The 22,397-nt window shown below is 25.4% G+C and overlaps 1 protein-coding gene across 1 annotated transcript in view; it reads left to right on the top strand.

Annotated features, from left to right (window-relative positions):
- Positions 1 to 20,055, top strand: part of LOC105362546 (dipeptidase 1) — a 205,605-nt gene extending 185,550 nt beyond the window's left edge. Inside the window, exons 8-11 of the mRNA XM_011500007.1 lie at positions 14,864 to 14,948; positions 17,145 to 17,220; positions 18,463 to 18,601; positions 19,908 to 20,055. Of these exons, the coding sequence (XP_011498309.1) occupies positions 14,864 to 14,948; positions 17,145 to 17,220; positions 18,463 to 18,601; positions 19,908 to 19,997 (390 nt within the window). The 3' untranslated portion in view covers positions 19,998 to 20,055. The remainder of the gene's footprint in view (positions 1 to 14,863; positions 14,949 to 17,144; positions 17,221 to 18,462; positions 18,602 to 19,907) is intronic.
- The last annotated feature ends 2,342 nt before the right edge of the window (positions 20,056 to 22,397 follow it).

Below are 22,397 nucleotides of genomic sequence, written 5' to 3'. Positions count from 1 at the left end.
TTGCGCTGAGTACAATTACATGTATATAAATATATATATATATATATATATATATATATAATAACAAATATATAATATATTTCTGATTGTGGAAAATTTTTTATTTCGTTTACTCTATTTAAAAAATGCTCGGTCTTGTTAGTTTTGAATGCATAATAAAATTCAAAACAATATACAATGAAATTTTATATAACTACACAATGGAGAAAATAAAAGAAACTTTCGATAATTATTGCATAATTCGTAATTTTTCATATAAAAATATTGATAGTATTATTATTTTTTTGTAAATTTTATATAAAACAATTTAACTTATTGAATTCATAAGAATATACGATTATTAAAACAATTTTTCTTGATTTTTATATCAATTTATATGTTTGTTATTCAACAGACAGAAAAAATTTATTACGCAACTTATAGAGATATGAATAAGTATTTTAATAGAATAGATATTAATTAATTAGTATGTTTCATTCGCTTTTTCTTTTTTTATTTTTTTTTTTTTTTTTTGAAAATCTTTTATCACAATGGATATTTATAATATATTTAACATTTATTGGATAGTTAAATTAGTTTATATATCTTGCAACATTGTATGAAAATAAATAATCTAATGCAAGGGATCTAAATCACATAGGAAACAGAAAAAGATAGTAAATCCTTCTTTTCTGATTTTACAATAATTTAATTCAACTTCAGTTAATTCCTTCGTCGTAGAAATATTAAAATGTGACCCCTAGAAAAACAATAATGGAATACAGATATCGAGATAAGGATCTACTATAATTAATAATAATTGCCAATAATATTTATCATTGTGACAAAACACTCCTATTATATGTTTATATTTAAATTAAGTCAGCCACATTTGAAATTTTCACAATTTGAATTAAATTTAGCATTTTATGAAATCAAAAATTGAATACTCCATAGTTCAACAAAAATTGTTTAAGTTTTTTCTTCAATAAAAATTATCTAAAGATATTAAAATATATGTATAGATATATTTTGCAAGTAAAAAGTTAACTGTAAAAAAATTATTTTTTAATTTCATACATAATTAACATAGACAAATGCTAGTGAAAATTATTATTATATATATATTGCGTATATATAATATTGTACTGAATGTTTCGATTATTAATTGTTCAGTAAGTTTTACTAATAGATCGAGATGTAGTTATATTACAATTTTACTATATATTTTGATAGTGATTTTAAAATTGTTTACTCCAATAAGAATATATTTATCACTTTAAATCAAATATTTTCTTTCATTTTTTTTGTTTGTTTTTTTTTTTTTTTTTTTGTTCTATAGGTATTTATTTTCTCGCTGTTTATAACTTGGGACTCGATAATCCTACCGACTCTTAAATGTAAAGTGTGTGTGTGTATATATGTATATATATATATATATATATATATATATATATATATATACATATATACACACACACACTTTACATTTAAGAGTCGGTAGGATTATCGAGTCCCAAGTTATAATGTAATATTTGTTGGTCACAGCCTCCGTTATCGTATTATTGTATTTATTTGTTATCAGGACCTTGTATGGCGCGTCCCTTTCTCTTTAAATATAGCAATATTTCGCCCTGAGTTTATACGATAAATGATGCCTTTCTCAATTTTAATTCTCTAATCTTTGAAATTACTTGTAGTGGCTTCTACAGCACTTTCATAATCTAATATATGCTATAGTTATTTTTGTCCCACGAAAATTAATAATAATTATACGCGCTTTAATTGATAATACTTGTAATATTGTAAATGTACTAGCAATATTTTCCAAGTCTGACGATTCAACAAGCTCAAATTAAAAATGTCATTACCGTAAAATGTTTTGTCCTTATTAATGTTGCTAATATTTTGCCACACTAACGTCAGATGCTAAGCTAAGTTATATGATTCATTGGGAATACACTTATATATAATTGAAATAATATGTCGCTGATAGTGTACTAATGGATAAATATCCATTCTTCGCAATTACTGCTGCTGCACAAATTCTGTGGCCTCGTTTGAAATTTCTAAGTTATGTGCCTCCAGCATGAATATCTAGCAATGATTTTAGTGGATAGATGAATCGTCGCAATGCGTTATTGCGCGGCGTCACGTTTTATAAATTCTAATTTCCATAACGTTTATCCAAAGCTAACTCGTATCCATCATTAATGATTATAGTTTATAGTCATTATAGTTTTTATCTTCGAGGTAACTTATTACGTTGCCCTCGATTGCTACTACGTTCGAATTTTCTACACTATTGCAAAAATTTAGACAATGTCTCTCGTCCTGCATGCAAAATCCTTATTTATTATATTGCCAAATCTAAATTTATTCCTTTTCAATAGATTCTTAATCATTCTCATCGCACGAATTTCTATGACTTATATTTATGTATTACACCGTACCTAGTATGCCCTTGTCACTCGGTTAGTTTAAATAATACAATATTTTCCCTATTTTTATCAATTGTTAAGATGAGCCGCCGTATAACATATGATTATATTCAGGATAACATTTGTTTTTCAAGCCCTTTGATATATATTGTGAACGCTTAAGTATTAAGCGAATAGTCTGCATTGTCACTATTTCGATCATTCCTACTATAATATAATATTGATTTGCAAATGTTCCATTTTCACTCAAATAACTTCTATGGCGATTAACAATTTTTTAATAAATTATTTAAGCAATTTAAACGATCGAGATACTATTTTATTTAATTCATGAATATGATTTTTTACCGTAATTTGCGTATTTGCTAACATTAAGAATATTTTAATATAAAATATCGCTTACATACTAACAAAGACAATTAAACTGAAGAATATATATTTTGCTATATGACTTTATATGTGACTGAAAATTCTTTTATAATTACTCGAATAGGACTTATATATTAGACTAATTGTCTCTACTGTCAAAAATTATTGTGGACCGTAGAGTGCAGATTTGAACTACTGTAACCTCATATATATATATATATATATATATATATATATAGGGTACTAATAATTCTTGTATGCAAGATTTTACAGCGGAGCTTTGAATACTCTTGCACGCTAATTATTGCATTAAAATACCAGAATAGTGAAATGGATAAAGAAGCAACATAGCACATCAAACTTATTTTAATTACGACTACATTTCATACGAGATTCAGATCAAGCGAGAAAATCTGTAAAATTCACTTGCTCAATATAATTACTATCATTTTAGCTGCTGTTACATCATTAAATCCTATTTAATACTATAAATTCTTTTGCTTTATTATAACTCGTAAGTTTATACGTAATAGCTTGTATTGCTGAATGAAATATCTGTAAGACTATTTTTTTGTTACTACTTTTTCTTTTACTCGAGACGAGATTGTAATTCGCTTAAAAAACCAATTCAGACGATGCTAATTATGCTACTTGTAAATTCTTTAACTTCTTAGCTATTTCAAATTAGTATTTACAATGAATCTTTTTATATATATATTGCTTATAATCCCTTAAATAAAAAATAAAAATAGTAGATAAAAAAATAGTAACAATAAGTTTGATTTTAAATCAGAAGTATGATCTTGTCTTCTAAATAACATATTTTTATACAAATGAATGAAATTTCTTATATGATCAAAATTTTATTATATAATATATAAAAATATTTAATTCAACATACTGTTTCATATATATATATATATATATTATTTGTATATTCTCTATAATAACATGTTACATTTAACAATATATATACATTTTATTTGTAACTACATGAATTGTAAATTCAAATGAAATTAAAGTTCCCTTTTCGAGTTACAATTTAACATTATAGGCAATTTAAGAGTAGACATACACTATATATTAAGAGAATTAATTAAATATTTATTTATATTATAATTTAAATTTATTAGATTTCCTTCATTAGTAATTATTCCACATTTAAAACATATTAATAAACTATCTATAATCACTTGTACATAATTATTTAGAACATTATGAATTTTTTTATATATTTTTTAAAATGGAAAATAATTCAACATTTATAACAACATAATATACTGTGAAATTTATAAAGTTTTAATTAAGCTAAATTTAAATATCTCCACATAGTATATATTTAAGAATGTATACATAAATGAAAAAAGAAACACCATCAATAAGTAAAGCTACGACCGTATTATATAAAATTTTATGAATAATTATTACTATTTCATTATTCAATTAATAAATCATTAATGAAATTTACTACAATTTAAACTTTCCTTCACGATAATATTATATTTGTATTACATATGTATACGTTTACACACACAGGTGTGTGACTGAAATTATTTTTTTAACAACTTGAATTTGACTTATTTGAAAATATTTGAAAAAAACTATATATATATATATATATATATATATATATATATAGATATAAGTATATGTGTACATTTATAAATTTATTTATTTATTTATATATATATATAATATTTCTATGTATATATAGTATATAGAGTATGAATAAATAATGATTATAATAGTATTTTAAGTGAAGTTTAATATATTTAAATGGATAGTTTTAGCATTTTTTTTTGTATTTTTTTTTAAACTTTCAATTTCTCCAATATATTAGAGCTAAAATATATCATTAATCTGACATGATATGCAATTATTGTCTGGATTTTCGATTAACTTTATGATATTGATAAAGTATCTCTAGAAGATCAAAAATACTTATAGTTATAGTTCTATTCTTATAGTTCTTCAATAATGGAACATGATCTTAACTAAAAGGAACTAATATTAATTATACTTTTAATAATTCGATTTATATTATAAATGAAGTTTGAGAATAAATTCGTCTTAATATAATTACTAATTTTAAACTTTTAAAAACATCTCTTACTGAATCAGAAAAAAAAATGCTCTTTTATAAATAACTAACTTGATGAATATGACTTTTATCATAATTGATAAAAATACATTATAAAACTAATAAAAAAAAATCAGTTTATTTAGAATTAAAAACATTAATTATTTATGTTAAATAAATTTCAAGGATGCTAATGAAAAATATGATAATATAACACGATTATTATTTTACCTTTTTTTAATTATATTTCAATAAATTTTATACGTAATCTTTGGTTTGAATTGCTATTGAATATTTATTCCTTACCATCTTTACAACGATAAAATATTAAATGTCTCGGATAAAGAATATAATTACATATCCTTGTCGCATTATCCCTAATGATCAACTATGAATTTTTAATGCCAACACCATTATTAGTTTGGACGGAGCATTAAATCGGTTTAATTTCTTAATCACCGTATTAAAGCTTACATTTTACATTAATGATAAATATTCATTCACTTAGTCCTTTTGAAATGACGATAAAGACATCGTGTCAATCATTATTCGACACCATTTCCAACAAGAATATATTTTCATGAACATTTCGATGACTTGAAAATGCAATCTCTTCGTGCAACGCTTGATTAATCACATTAGCTCATTGAAGCCGCTAAGGGTGGATCGAAGCCTGAATCGTTGATAATAACCTATCAATCACAAAGCCTTCCGTTCTAATTAACCCATAGAATACGTTGCCATAATTCGAGTGATGGAGGCCAAGAGGTGCATGAAAGCGCCGGATTCACGAAATCCTATCCTCATCGTCTCCTCGCAGATAACGTGGACCGCGTGCGCTTCTTATCACGAATCTCGATCGCTTCACTGTTGCGTCACTCCGAAGAATCGATAATGCCGCAGCGCCGAGATAAAGGAGATTGTCATCGGAAAGTCGCTGCACCGGTATGGGTTCCGGGAGGATTGGGGAATGAACTCAGTAGCCAACGTGTCGGGCAGACTCACAGCGGAATGAAAGACTTTTGCGTCGCTTTGGTAAAGATGAATTCGGCAGATTCGATAGAGGCCAAGAAAGATTTCACATAAAAGCGTCAGCGAGACTCGGAGAATAAAACTTACAAATGTGGATAACGACTTTTCGTCCTGTGCGAAGTGTTTTGATAATTTCTCTGCAGCTATCTCTACAAAATTCCAAATAATCTCTAAATAATTCCAAAGTTCTTTGCAGATGGGAAAGCTCCTTTCACTAGACACGCAGCCTGAGAAAACAATTCCGCCGCATTGTTCAATAATTAATTCTTGCATTTTCTTACTGTTATCGTTTTAAATTAAAAATTCGTCGAGTGCTCGGGGTAGCGTAACCTCCGATAATGAGCAATCATAAACTCGATTATCGAGCATCTAAATAATTTGACAATTACTTATTGAGAAAAATCGTTTAATGCATGATGCGCAAAAACTACCTCGATAATTTCTGTTTAACGCGGTATTATTCATAGAACACTTCGATGTCAAAACCGATCATGAATCATAATATATTCAGTTGGAAAAAAAAAAAGAAAAAAAAACTATTGTATGTTTTTCCTCGTGTTAAAAGTAAAAAATACACATATTTAGTATATTTTTTAACTGTAATCAGTGCGGTAACAGGATAAATTTTACATTGAATTACACAAAGCACGACTCAATTAGCTAAAATTTATTTCAATATGTTAAATTTACCAAACTTGGACGAGCTTTCTCACCTCCTCTTCTAATTATAATATTGAATTTTATTTTAAAATAAAAGTCTTTATCATTCTCCGTAATTGGGATTTTCCATCTTTCTAAAAATTAAAAAACTTGCAAATAATATGCAAAGAATTTGTAATTCAGATTTTTTTTTATACGTTTTACATAAATTAATTTATAACGTTTTTCACTGTTTCGTTTAGCAATTAACGAAAATTTTAGAGAAATAAACTTTTTCTATAGGATGCAAATTATATCCAATCTTTTAAATATAATATATAAACAATATTGAGGGATTTTATAAATATTTATTAATAACTAAATTAAAAAAAAAATCTATATTTATCAGTGAAAAATCGTGTATTTTATTATTAGATGAATTTATCAAAATTTTAATGTTTTTCTGTCTTCAATATCTTTCTGTCATATTAATGAGAAATGTTATTGATTTTGACAGAATTCTAAATTAATTTGTCAAATGAGATACTTTGAATATCTACAATAACATACAAATAATTTATTGTATTGTACTTACAAATACACATATAAGAGTGAAATTTTATTGTTTTGTTTTTTAATATCGATTTAAGCGCGTGAAATAATGTGCGTATACAAATGTATTCATTCACAAGTTTAAGTTTACCAAGAGCAAAACAAGAAAATTCAATTTTATTATCATGCACATTATATGAACTGGAAGTGTGCAATAATAATTTCTATATTTTTGTTTTAAAAATAAAATTTGTAAAGAAGTATCAAGAAATTTATTAAATAAATACAGACAATAGAGCTGACACTTGAACTAACTTTTCTCACTCAGTATAAATAAAAGCATAGAGGCTTTTATACGAAGTACATTCGCAAAAAGACATTTAAATATTGATAGTCCTTGTAGCGGAAGCGTGCACAATTTGTCCGCGGCACCGAACTCGTTGACATCGCTGCACCCACACATGTACTTCACTCTCGACTAACTTTTTTAATATGTCTTTGCCCCGGTTCCGCTATTTCTTCTTGGCCAATTTTTATCCCCGTGGCCGCTTTTCCCTTTTCCGGTAACACGATTTCAAGCCGTTGAAGAGTCAACCCTTTTGTGCTAAAGACGAAATACTTAGGCTGACGCAACTTGGAAATTCCAAAAGTTTCACTGAGCTCAGCTTTACCAATACAAATACTTTACGAGTATATATATATATGTATATATATATATATATTTATTTATAATGCGAATTATCAGTTAAACTACTAATACCGTATAATGAATTATATATGTGCTGATGATCTTGCCAGTAGCACATACCGTACATTTTGCAATTGAATCTATTATATTTTTCCTATATGAAAATTAATCAGAAATTCTTTTAAATTCATTTACGATATTTTCCTTTATTAAGAATACTTTGAGATTTGAATCGAAATTTTCTAAATATCTAAGCTATAATTCGCCGTGGAAGTTTATATCTAATCAAAAAATTTTAATTCACATGGAAAAGTAAATGAAACTTGAAAATATTCCTGATTCATTGATAAATAAATATTTCAAATAATTTATTTTAATTTCTTATATATATATCTATACATTTATATTGAATTATTTAGATATTTTCAACCTTCTTCTTACGTACTTTAAAAATACCTCCACTTCTACTCATAATAAGATTTACCATTACCAATAAAATAATTTTATTTGATCATCAGTAATTTTATCATGAATTTTCCGACTAATTCATTGTTACAATTAATTTTTTAATATTTTAATTTGAAGAAAAAAACAAGCTTTTTATATGATTATGTAAATCTGAACTTTAAGATTTAATTGAATAGATAGATTCATAATTAAATATTGCAAGCTTTTTTTTATAAATATATTTAAAATAAATCAAAATTTCACTTGGTAAATATTTCTTAACAAAACTATAGTTTTTTAAATTGAGTCGTTATAATAGTATAAATTAAATGTTATATTTTTAAATATTTTTTATCCTTTTAAACAATCTTTTCAAGCAATTAATAACATTTTTAAATACGCAATTAAAATTATATCCAGTATGTAGCTTACGTTTAGATATTGAATTCAATTTAATGTGAAATTTTTATAAGGGATACATAGACATGCACTTCTAACAATTTTAATTGTAAAAATATATTTAAACTTGTATTAAAAGTAAATATATTACATTTACATGAACCTTGCGGTAAGTTTATTAGAGCATCATTATTGAATATTTATTTTAAAAATAAATTTAATTAATTGGCATATTAAACCTAATTAAATATAATATAATTGTAAGGCTTGTAAATTAATGTAATCATAAAATTCAATTTAATGTTTCATTACAATTGGATCTTAAGCGTATAATTTAACGATGAATGATATTAGTTTAAAATAATAATATTCAAGGTAAATGCACATAAAATATACAAGTTTAAATATACAAAGTTTTAATTCTATTCAATTGTTTCACTATAATGTTAAATAATATACATACATATGTAAATATTAAAATTATTTAATGTATATATATATATATATATGCGTGCGTGCGTGTGTGTGTGTGTGTTAAATATCATTTACATAATTTTAACGGACTAACTGTATTCTGAATGTTACTACTTTTAATTGCATCACTATCGATCATATCATAATTGAGGATTTACTTCTATTTTGGTCGTCAACGATAAAATTATAACAATATATACTAAAAGTTAAATGAAAAGTGTATGCAAAAAATGATGTACTGCGAGAAAAAGGGTAATTATGAAATTAAAAGTTAATAGAAATATAAGATTAATAACTAAATGCATATCTCATTATCTTATCAAAAAAAAAAAAAAAATCCCGTAGAATATTTGTAACTATAAACTACATATAATATTTGTAGGTATTTTTGTTAGATTAATTTTAATTAACTAAATTTAATCTAATTAACTAAAAATTCAGCTAAGAAAAAATTCATACCATTTGAAAATATAAAAAATTTTTAAATTAATTTTTGTTTAAACTAAGGTTACGATGCGGGATTTGGCGCTACTTGATGGAATTGATGTTTCTCTTCTACTCATTTTCACCTCTCACTCTGTCTGTCTGTCTGTCTCTCTCTCTCTTTCTCTCTGTAACTCTAGCTGACTCTAACTATTTGTATAAGAATAATAGATTTGTTTTAACTATTATAAATATTTAAAAAAGACGAAGTTGTAAACACATGTTTCCAATTACAAATTTATTATTTAAATACATTTACATATTTTATGGTAAATTTGACTTTTTATCAATTCTGGTAATAAGCTACTTAACAACAGAGATCTAAAACTACAGTAACTAACTTGTGATTAAGATTTTCATAAACGAATACGTAAGTATATAGACGTAATATAATTATATCACTAAATTCCATTAACGACTTCAGAAATTCTAGAAGTTTCAAATTATATTTTCAAAATAATTAGTTTCAAATATAAAGCAGCTTTCAGATTGAATATTATTTTAATAAATAATAAATAGGATATTCGTAAACATAAAAATTCTTATCCTTATTAAATAGTATTTTGTTAATTTTTATTAATTACACTTATGTTCCTTTATATTTTATATAAGATTACGAAAAACTTTTGGAATGATTTTTATTATTATATGCATTGAATTATATACAATATTTAATAAATCCATCAAAATATTGATATTTCAATTTATTATGATGTAGCCAAACAATCTGTAACAGAATTTTAATAATTTATATAAATGTAACATAATTCAAATATTAAACTGTGAAGAAAAATAGTTTTATGTACATAGAATTTAGCTGGTCGTATAATTTAGAATATTACTTGGATTTGTGCATGCATGTTTTCCGTTTTCCTCTACATGAACAAAATTTCCAGAATTGTTCTTTCTATTTTACGAGTTTTCGTACAATTTGAAAAGTTTCACTTGTAAAAGTCATAAATCGTATTTTATAATAAAGTATATGCATGTACAAAAGTTATATGAAATATATTAATAAAGAATATATACATTATACATTTTATGCTTCAATAATTTCAGTCGAGTAATCATAAATGTATAGAAAATTCGTTTTTAACTAAACGAGTATTTTAAATTAAAGTAAAGGTAATTTTTACCAAAATATACTTCGACAAAAACCATTTATTTTATCAATTTATGTGCAAAATATATAAGTATATATTATAGACATTAATTGATAATTTTTATGTAAGATAGTAAATATGCTTTATTCTTTGCACAATATTAGATACAAACATCTATTTAAATCAATCCATCATTATTTTTTTTGTTTATTTTCTTTTTTGCTGGTGTAAATGCATGAAATACAATGCAACCATATACAAGCTTTATATAAAAAAATTTTATACTACGCTCTAAGAATATTGTTAATAACAGATGTATTAAGAATTATTATTTTGCTAACATTTTTACGAGGAACTAGTAAGTATTTATATACATTTATATGGTATATAAAAGCAGTTTAATCATCATTTTTACATTAATTTTTTTTTTATTTTTTTTTATTTTTTTTTTTTTTCTAATAAAGAATATTTTCATAATCTCAAAATCGTAGCATATACGTAGCTGTAGGCATAGCTTTATACATAGCTTATACATAACTTATACATAGCTTATAGATAGCTTCATACAAGGCTGACAGGCAGATAATGATTCTAAAAATTATCTTCTTTTCTTAATAATTTGACTACTTGGCTAATCTTTTCGTTTGTATTTGAAACACCGAAGAAAGTTCTTAAAGAAATAACTTACGTATAATGCGCCAGTGAATGGAAACTAAAGTGTCAACTTACTTTGTACGCAACAATGCTTTAAATTTAAGAAAACAAGATTAAAGCATCCATATTCAGATATTATCATAATACAAAGTCACTAAAACTAGTAGATTTGTAAGTTAGTTAATAATCACGGATTAGTGCAATCACTGTAATACACATACGTAATACGATTATGATCACCTTTGTGATACGCACATTGATCCTCTACCTTCAGGACATTATGGCAAACGTTATTGCCAGTCCTTTTACCGATTTCACGCATATTTAACGCAGTAACTACAATATTTTGTAAAGATATTTTCAATAAACTGGTAATTTAAATGATTTCATAACATTAATATGAGATAATACTGAGAGTATTGAGCTTATTAACACTTACATGGCTCGTAACATTGATAGACAAAATTAATTGCATAGATTGTTTACGTAGTAGATATTTATCTCGTAAACAATAATATCAATGGCTTAATTGATTTATTAAATCGAGACATTGATTCGTTAATTAATTGATTTATTATTTTGATTTGTTAATTTCTAAATTTATAAATGCCTTGAGTGCGATACACATATAGAAAACTATATGATATGAAACATACGTTTATGCAATTTTTACTTATTTCTCATATTATTCTTTCTAATTATATTAGCTCTTTATTGAATTTAATTTGATATATAAAACTTTTTATATAAAACTTTAGTAATGATTTTTAGTAGCCATCATAAGGAATACATACCATTTTAAATATTAGTTCATATAATATAAATAAATAAATATAAATAAATATACAATAGATCCTATTAAAATAAGCTTCATAGATTTAACAATTAGTAACGCCATCTAAAAAGAAAACCAATGATATTGAAGGAAAAACTTATAATTGTGTTAAAGAATTTATAAAATTTATTTATAATATATTTTTACATATATTTATATGTGCTAAAAGTATTTCGCAAATATGTTTTACCATAACTCTTTATATATTGTAAACTATTTCACCTTAAAATTTGTTTACAATACTTCGGTCTGTTTTGGCACTCGAATTTCTCTCATATCAAAAAGTTATCTATGTAAACGATTGTAACTGCATGAAAGCACTTTTATAAGAAATACACTAAACTCGGGTTGTTTTGATTTAAAAAATGGCTTTAGGAAAGTTATACTTATGCGAAAACTTGATTTATTTGAAAACTTATTTTGGTATAGAAAGAACATTCCATTGATATAAAGGATCATTCGATTCTAAAATTTCCTTGAAAAAAAAAAGCTCTTTAATTATTAAAAATTAAAATATAGATTTTCAAAATATCATTGAAATTTTTTTCTGTTTAATCTAAACTCTTATTTTTCGTAAGAGATAATATCATAGGTATGTATAAAATTTGTGTATATATATATATATATATATATACACATGAATAAAAATGAATATTTCTAAAAGTTTCCTCTTATTGATTTAGTAGTTAATAATTGCAACTTGAAGTATTAACTTATATGCCATTGATAGGCGCGTTTCTTTTTATAACCGATACTTTTTACTGCACTTTAAGACAAGTTTCCTTGAAACTTCTTACGGAAGCTCTTAAGAATCATTGACGTGAATGGCTACAGAAACTTCCAAGACAGTAGTTTTGGTCGACGTATTCGCATCGACGCAATTATAACTCATCTCGCTTGTTCTGATAGTTCGTACTTAAACTATCGCAAGTAACAAAATCCAACGATCTAATCTATTATCGGTAAGCCTCCGTCACGACTAATAACCAAAGTGGTAACCACCGCGTTCGAATACTCGCCTGACAATCCCAACCGCAGGCCCTTAATTTCCACTTTCGCTGCCCTTTGTCCTGATCTATCTTTAGGAAAGACGGTCCACTTAGTCAATTCATTGACACTAACGCTCTTAGTTACGTAGATAGGTATGACAAATTTGTTGAGAGCTGTGCAATACCGCGTAACTTATGCTGGGGCAATCAGTGCAGTGGCATGCGTTCAATTTAAAAGCATCCGAAGATACTTGCAATCTTACATTACGTATAAAACTATCATTTAACAATATAAGCAAAAACAACATAATTTGATTAATTTATTAATTTCTAGTATTTTAAAACTAAATATTACAATTTTTTTTTGTTTCTAGAAAAAATCTCTTCTAGAAATATGTGTGTTAATCGGAGGCTTGGTTGTGCCAATGGAAAACATAGTTGTAAATTTTATTACATAGAAGCATTATATTTTTAGATTTGCAATACAATTTAAATAAATATATCTAATGTGAAATAGTAAAATAAAATGATGTCAATATGTCGAACTATCGAAAAAGATACCGTATACCTAAAGAACATTGGAATACGAAAAAATCAAAGAAAAATTTAAACTAAATGCATAATAAAGGATTTATATAACAACGGATCCGATTAATTAAAGAATGAAAAAGTCAGACGAACGATTAGTAGCGCTCGAAGCAAATGTTCATATTCCATATGCCAAGGCTCGTAATTGTAAAATAAATAAAATTACGAGCAATACAAAGGTTCATAAGCTTTTGACAAAGCACTAATCAAGTACTCGTATGGGGAATTGTATTCGCGCTAAGGTTGGTACACAAATGGCAAGGGGCAATGCGATGGCCATGCATTTCTGAATAATCTGAAAATTGAAGGTTATGAATAGGCTACGCTCGTTGTACTATTGCCGCATCCATTGTCAAGCGTTCAGGAAGTGCGGAGAACTAGGGAGGAATGCTGCTCGCCCACTGAAAATTACGATATTTTCCGTTTTAACAAATTATAGGTCGATAATCGATGATTTATAAATTGACTCAAAAACTACTTTTTTATTACTGCGGCAAACTTGCGAAATTAAGTCCCCTACTGTGCCTTAACGCTTCATTATTTTTATAAAGTTAGGGGGAAAGTCGTTGGTCGATGCAAACAACCTTTTTCTTCAAAAACTTAGAAACGTTTTTATTTATAAGCCATTTTTATTTATGACACTTTTATTTTAGTCTACGATGACTGGATAAACTTCCGTAAGTGAAATTTTACTTTTTGATTCTTTCAAATTCCATGCGTAAATTTCAATTATTGATCAAAGTTAGCAATTTTCAACTTCCTTACCAAAATATATAAAGTGATAAAGACACGCTCCTTTAATATTGAAATGAATTTTTAATCTACTTTGGATAATATACCATTAATAACAATTGCCAATGTTGCGTTAAGACTTTAAAAAAAATTTTTCCAAATGAACAGTGACAATTAAAAAATAAATTAATAAGATCTTTTAAATATATAAAATGTAATACACCAGAATAGTCTTGTAAGACGAAACTTACAAATTCTATCTCGTATACATTTGTTCGCTTAAAGTCCCGAATTAGTTCATTAATTCATAAAATGTATAATAATTGTTGTATAATAATGTATAATAATTATATCGTTTGTATTTGTTATTTTATTGCAGGCAAAAAATGGCGGAATAGCTATGGTCCCTTTTTATACTTATTTCATCACGTGCAATAGCTCGGCAACAATTAAGGATGTAATTGGTAAGCATCACTTTTTTATTCGACCAATCTGGTAACGTTAGTTTTCTCTTTTCGAAGAATTTCAAATAAAATAGAAAATACATTTGAAGAAATAGCTATATTTATAATAAATATAATGAATGAAATATTATTACGATATTAAAGGCTATTCCGTCTCGTTCAGATTACTTGACAAAATCACCTCTTAGAAAATTTCTTCATTAATACTGGTGTAAAATATAAATTAATTATAAAATGTTAAATGCTTTCAAATGAAATTCCATACATTAATTTAAATAACTTTTTTTAATTTTAAAACTTTAAATATAGCTTTTAATAATGAGCTTTAAATAGTATACTAAAATAGTTAATAAATGATAAAGAAAACTTTTCACTGACTGAATAACTTATTCTATAATTTTTCAAACAATTTCATAAAACCAGTTAAAAATTTATTATACGTTTTTTACACTCGCGAAGTTTTTCTTACTTGTTGTTAATATACCGTGACTGTTTACAAGTTACCCTTTCATTAATCAAATGAAAATCATTAAAATTTTCAACTTACAATAAAAATAATTTAAATTTCATTTATAATACGAAATAGTTTAATTTAGAATAACTGTTTTAACTTTTAAAAGCTTTTTTAAGTGCTGTAAGCATCATGCAAAGAATATTTATATATATATATATATATATATGATAGGAAAAGTAGCAGTTACAAAAAATAGAATGCAGGTCATAATTATAAAATGACAATTGTATAAATTGAATTTATTCATAGTCAATACACCTGATATGTAATTATAGTTAATAAAAAAAATAAAAAGAATGAAAAAATCCAATTATTTTACGTTTGAGTTTAATTTTAACATTGATTTTTTAATTATTTATATCGTTACATAGTGTGAATTAAATTTTACAATTTAAAAAAAAAAAAAAAAAAAAAAAAAAAAAAAATTAAAAATCATTAAAATGGCCATTATATGATACACTTCAATATTTATACAATAATTATATTTAGTTAAACAGAGCTTCATTTAAATTACTTATTTTAATTATTTATGCTATTATAGTAAATTATAGAAGCATAACTTCTGTCACTCTTAAAATAACCTTATACGGCGATAAAAAAAAATATTAGTCAGCTCTTATCATGTTACATATAATGTTTAAAAACATCTGTAATAACAGTATTTAGTACAATTAATGGGTTGATTAATATCACAATTTATCTTTATCCTTATATTTTTTATGAGATTTAACTATATTTAATGCATATTATTAGAAAAGCTTTCAAATTTTTAGTACTAATAAAGCTATCTATATAATATTTATATTATAAGTAAAGTAATTAGTGAGTTCTTAATCAAATTAAAAGATTATAATTAAAATGAAAGTACATGCGAATAATTATAGGCTATGAAAAGATTGTCAATTCGAAGTGTTATTATTCCATTAATGCCATGTAGTATTTCAAAAACAAATAGATATCCAATTTTCATATTATATATGTTTCCTAACATATGAAAATGGCGAATTTATAAACACGTCATATTTTTTAAAAAAATTTAAGAACTCAATGATACATTTGAGGATGAAGAGGGTGCGATAAAAAAGCGTCAAGGAATAAAAAAACTACCGGCATAATCAAACATAACAAATGCCTCCATCGCGGCTTAAAAGTATGTACGAAATATCGTAAAAGAGAAAACAATGGCCTCGTACTTAAAGCATAGCACTTGGTGCCACCTCTTATCTCGGGTTGCGAAACGATTGTCAAGAGCTGAAACAGCATCACACGCTACCACTTCTTTAGATCGAACGTTAATGAATCGTTAAGAAGCGTAGAGATTTTCCTACAGTTAAATATAAATCTCTGGACAACCGTTGTCCTTCCGATAAACGATAGTCCACTTCACTTCTACACTCTTCGCAACAAAAAAAAAAGAAAAAAAAACATCCCTTTGCAATACTATATCGTATATGTGTAAGTTATGTGTTAAAAAAAAAAAAAAAAAAAAAAAAAAAAAAGGGGGGAAAAAAAAAGAAAAAAAAACATCCCTTTGCAATACTATATCGTATATGTGTAAGTTATGTGTTAAAAAAAAAAAAAAAAAAAAAAAAAAAAATAGGGTGAAAATAATGGAAAATAGGTTGTCATTGGTAAAATTGAAATTGCACTCGCATACACAGACAGAAATTGTTCTATTTCAGCGCACATCAATCACATACGGAAGGTGGCTGGCATCGATCATGTTGGCATTGGTGCTGGCTTCGACGGAATAAATTTGTAACTATCAGTACTTCTTTACCTACTCTATCATTAAGATAATGATGATCATATATATTAGGGAAAAGTGTTTATAGAAATGCAATTACTTTTCACGTATTATAAATTTTATTATTAAAAAGCAGCCGTCGAAAAAGACTATCTGCAAGTACAAAAGTTCTCGAATTTTATAATATAAATATGGAAATATTACTTTAAGAAAATTGCTTTACAAACATATTCACCTATTTAAGGAAATTACTTTCAAAAAAAAAAAAAAAAATGTATGAACGATGAATCCAAAAAACTTTTTTTAACAAGTTTAACAAATAATAATATACATATGCAACAAGTACACCTAAAATATTTATTGCGACGGAAATGTTAAAATACAGGAAATAAAGTGAACGGAAATACAACTTCTATTTGTTAATTCAATTTTTCATTATAACTCGAAATAAACAATAAACTAATTTATGAGAATTATTTACACAGCTCAAAAATAGTAAGAAAATAATTTGAATATTTTAATTCTGCTATAATACTAATAAATCATGTATATATACAAAAATTAAAAATATTGAATTTCTCACTTAATTTGCTTATATTTTAAAGTCTTTTTTTTTCAGTAGTCTGCATATTAACATGATGCTGTCACTTACATTTATTAAGGCTGAAACCATATAGAAAATTTTTAATAAAAAAGTAACGACTATTAGCTTTGATCAAATAACGTAAAATTTTATACTCGGATAGAAATAATAGTAAAAGCGATTATTAAATATACTGTACAATCAACTTTAGTGAACTATTTATAGAATATCTAAGGTCATGAAATTATAACATTTATAATAGCGTTTATAAATTTTACAACATACCGCATTGATCATTCGTCTATAAAATTTAACAATCCTATTGCAATGATGTCGCGAATAAAATTATATCTGTTATATATCGAAAATATTCAGTTTGATACTATTATGGATCATATTAATACGTGAAATTATGGTCTTAATTCATAAAATAAATCTGACAATATTTAATTTGTTTAATTTGTTTAAATTACCGACTGACATACATTCTGAAGTATCGTTCAGTATGTCCTAATCGTCCTCATCATTATTTAAATATTAATTATAAGTTGACGATTGAAGAATATTTAAAATTCTAAAGGATCAGACAATTGCAAACACTTTTCCATTATTAATTTCTACGGTTGCATAGGGGTTGTTCTAATTTTAATTTATTTCTCGGCTTCCGCAGCACGCCCACGGGTCTGGAAGATGTGTCCCGATATCCACAACTACTAGCAACGTTGCTCGAAGACCCAACGTGGACCGAGGAGGACATAAAAAAGTTGGCTGGCCTCAATGTCCTACGGGTCTTTGGTAAAGTCGAGCAGGTAATAGAACAAAGGCTGAAGTATGCACAATTCGATAAAGACAGAGTCAATAGCATTAGGAAAATTGTTAAAACAAGTGCTGAAAGACGTGAGCTTAAACAAATCGTTAGTAGATGAGACATGAAATAGGCAAATAATGACATTAAGTATGATTTTTTTTTTTAATTTTTCAAAAAAAAAAAAAAAAAAATGGATATTCTGTTAACTGAATTCATGTAATGAAACTGAATAATTTAGTATTGGCAGTTAAACGATGAAAAACTATATGAATAAGATATAATTGGTATTTGAGGTTATTTTTTTAATTCTATTTGAAATAAAAAGTACTGTAAATTTACATATCCAATACTGCATTATAATATATTAATGCGTAATGCTGCATGTAAAATACATTGTGCTTTCATCTACTAATATAATATGCCAGCTCAAATACTTGTATAAAAGTTTTGAAAGCATAAAGTACTAATATATTCAATTTTAAATGCCATGGCTTTACAAATATTTAGAATATTCGCCTAATTATTTGATTATATGAATTTCTTATTTTAAAATGTTGAAGTAGAAAATTCTTACAACTGTAATACGATATACAGTCATATAAGTAATATAAAATTCTACTATAGCACTCAATTCCTTGAAGATATTTTTAAATTTACATACGTATCGTTGTTAACTAACGAGAAATATCTTAAGCTAGTATATAAATATAAATATCTATAAGTATATAAGTATATAATATATAAATATCTTTAGCTAGTGCTTGAAAACCAACGAATAAGTAGAAACCAAGAAGAAAGTTTACTATGAACTTCATATTTCTCCAAACTTATTACATAACAGTTTGATATTTTAGGTATGAAAAGCATTTCAGTATAATTTTTGTTATTTTAACTGAATTTTATGCAAAGGTAATAACATTGTAAATAAGATTTTACAATTACTGAAAATTAACTTAATTGTGGTATAGATTTAAATGATATTAATAATAACGCAACAAACTCTTCGGAAAAAAATATAGATAATTTACTTTCACCGTCTTAATTGTATATAGTCATAATTTCTTCTATTTGATAATTAATAAAACAATAGCTGCGAACGTGGCTTCTGAATAACAAAATTGATAATTTAATTCATGGCATGTAATATTGTTAGGTGAAACATATCATAATACATTAGTAATCGAACTAAACCTATGGTGAAAAAAAAAATCGATCAATTCTATTGAATTTCAAAGTCATAATTGCTAATTTAACAACATAAAGTGGAAAGATCGCCTCTAATATCTTTCGTCGATAATTTTTTACAGGTAAGAGATGAGTGGCAAAAGGCTGCAGTTCTACCCGTAGAAAAAATCAGTCCACCTGATAATTCTGCCTGTGCCTACGGCGTTTCCTGATCTCGTTAAACGCGAACAAGCCATCGCAATTTCACGTAACCATCAAGGCACATTTCTCCCGGCGGCATTTTTAAAAAGAGCTAAATATAAAAATACGACATTTGCTACAGGAAGATTGAAAGAAATAGCCGAGAGCAGAAGGAGCATGGAAGTGTACGAAACGAGTAAAAATAGCAAAGATCAGTTGAAAATATAAACAATTGAAGAACAAATGTTAAACAAGTTCCTCAATCGATCGTTTCTTTTCATAGGAAAATTTGACCAATAATTATACAATTTCGTAATGCTGTTTGTTTCACATGCGCCGACATTTTCAAGATGAAGAGAAAATATCAATTCTTCGACAACCTTAATCAATTATCATCGAGATAAATCTCATGAAATGGAGGGAAACGATTTTAGGGAGAATATTTTTAAAAATTTCTCTATTTTTTAGACAATTCTTTAAATGTACCAGGTCATCATTTACAACTATTTACTTGTAGTATACACAAAGACTATCTGCAGTTAACTATCACCTTTTCTTACTGAGAATCTTCGATATCAATTACTTTCTCTTAATTAATTCTTATACAATAAATTTTATTAAAGCAAAAATGATTCTTTCGTGTATATGTAAGTCAAAAATACCCTCAAAGACTTTATTTTAAAACTGCATTATTTTATACTTTAATATAAGAATTATAATAATTTATACACACACGCATGCATTGGTGATAAAATCTTTCTGAGTTAAATAAATATTTCAAAACCAAATTTTGCTAACCCGAATTTTACAGTAAAAACAATAGATTTAATCCATTTACTAATATCAATATTATTGATATTAATAAAAAATCATAAAATATATTTACAAATATTCTCGAATAAAAATTTAACAGTCGTTAATTAATGCAACTATTAAGAAAAGAATATTATATATATATATATATATATATATATATATTTCCTGTGCCAAATTGTCCTATAAACAATTTGTGAAGAGAAAATGACTTGAACAAAGAATGAAATTATTTTTCTGTAAACTGTTCATTCGTTACTCAAATAATAAAATTACATTAGCCCTACAATTTTATTAAATATTAACATTTATTAAAGTATTAACAAATTTAGAAAAAACATATACAATTATATATATATATATATATATATATATATATACATATATAGTAGAAATATTAAATTAAAAATATAAATAAGTATGCAATTTGTTTTACACTATTCAACATTTACTGCCAATCAACAAATAAATCATTTCCATATCGAAAATCAAGCGTTGGAATAATTCGAACAAATCAATTGAAATTTCGCACTCTAAGAATTAGAAAATAGAGTGATACATTTCGATTTACTTAATTCTTTTAGAATTGAACCTTCAAATCCGATTACTTATACTACAAAGTATCTCGCTTGATGCATCTTAGACTGATATTATAATTAAATCGATCAATTTAATTAAAAGTAAAGTACGCAAAGTAATTTTAAACAAACCCGTGCACCAATAAGTATAGGAAAAGTTAAATAAACTTAATGATACGAAAGTTTCTTTGTAATTCGATTAAAATGATAGATTCAAAGATTTTTTAAAAAAAAATTTTCCTATTCTGAGCAACGAATTTTCATTTGCACTGAAAAATAACATTGCTATTATTAAAAATGTTAATACGTACACTAATAAAAATTATTCAAAATATTTAATTATTTCAGAAAGATATTCACAAAGTTTTTATAGCAAGTACCTCACAAACTTAAATTATAATTTAACACTATTACGAGTAAATAATAATGTATTGTGTATAATATAATTTCTTTTAAACTGCATAGTATTTCACAATTTTAATATAAAGAACTTTCGTATCGTTAGAAAAAGTAACAAATTTGAGATGAAAAGTAAGAAAAAGGTGCAAATGTAAAAACTCAAACATTCCAAATTAATTATCAGCGAAAATCATTAAATATTAAAGTATAGTTGTAATTTTTTCCATGAAGCATATGCACAAAACTATAAAGATATAATATCACGATATAAATAAGTAAATTCACCGTAATATTCAGAAATTATGATGAAAATATCTTAGTGCATACACTCCTTCATACATTATGTACATTGACAAAATAGTGTAAAAGAAATAAATAGTTAAAGAAAGATCGATGCAGGTGTAGTTACTAAAATTTTAAAATTAATAGAAAGAAAATACCCTTATTAATTTTGCATCCTCTAAAATTCGTATGTTTGCTAATAAACAAAAATCATGAAATCATTGATATATGTATATAACGTATGCCTAATATTTATGTTTAAATAATCGTTTATCAATATTGACAAATGAAATATAATTGTGATCTACACACTCATACAGAAACATATTAAGCAAGTTCTGGTATGTACAGGAAGAAAAA

This window comes from Ceratosolen solmsi, unplaced genomic scaffold, assembly GCF_000503995.2.
Source record: "Ceratosolen solmsi marchali unplaced genomic scaffold, CerSol_1.0 scaffold41, whole genome shotgun sequence".
NCBI classification, from domain to species: domain Eukaryota; kingdom Metazoa; phylum Arthropoda; class Insecta; order Hymenoptera; family Agaonidae; genus Ceratosolen; species Ceratosolen solmsi.
Note: the sequence above shows the minus strand (reverse complement) of the source record. Positions and strands in the feature narration are given on the sequence as shown.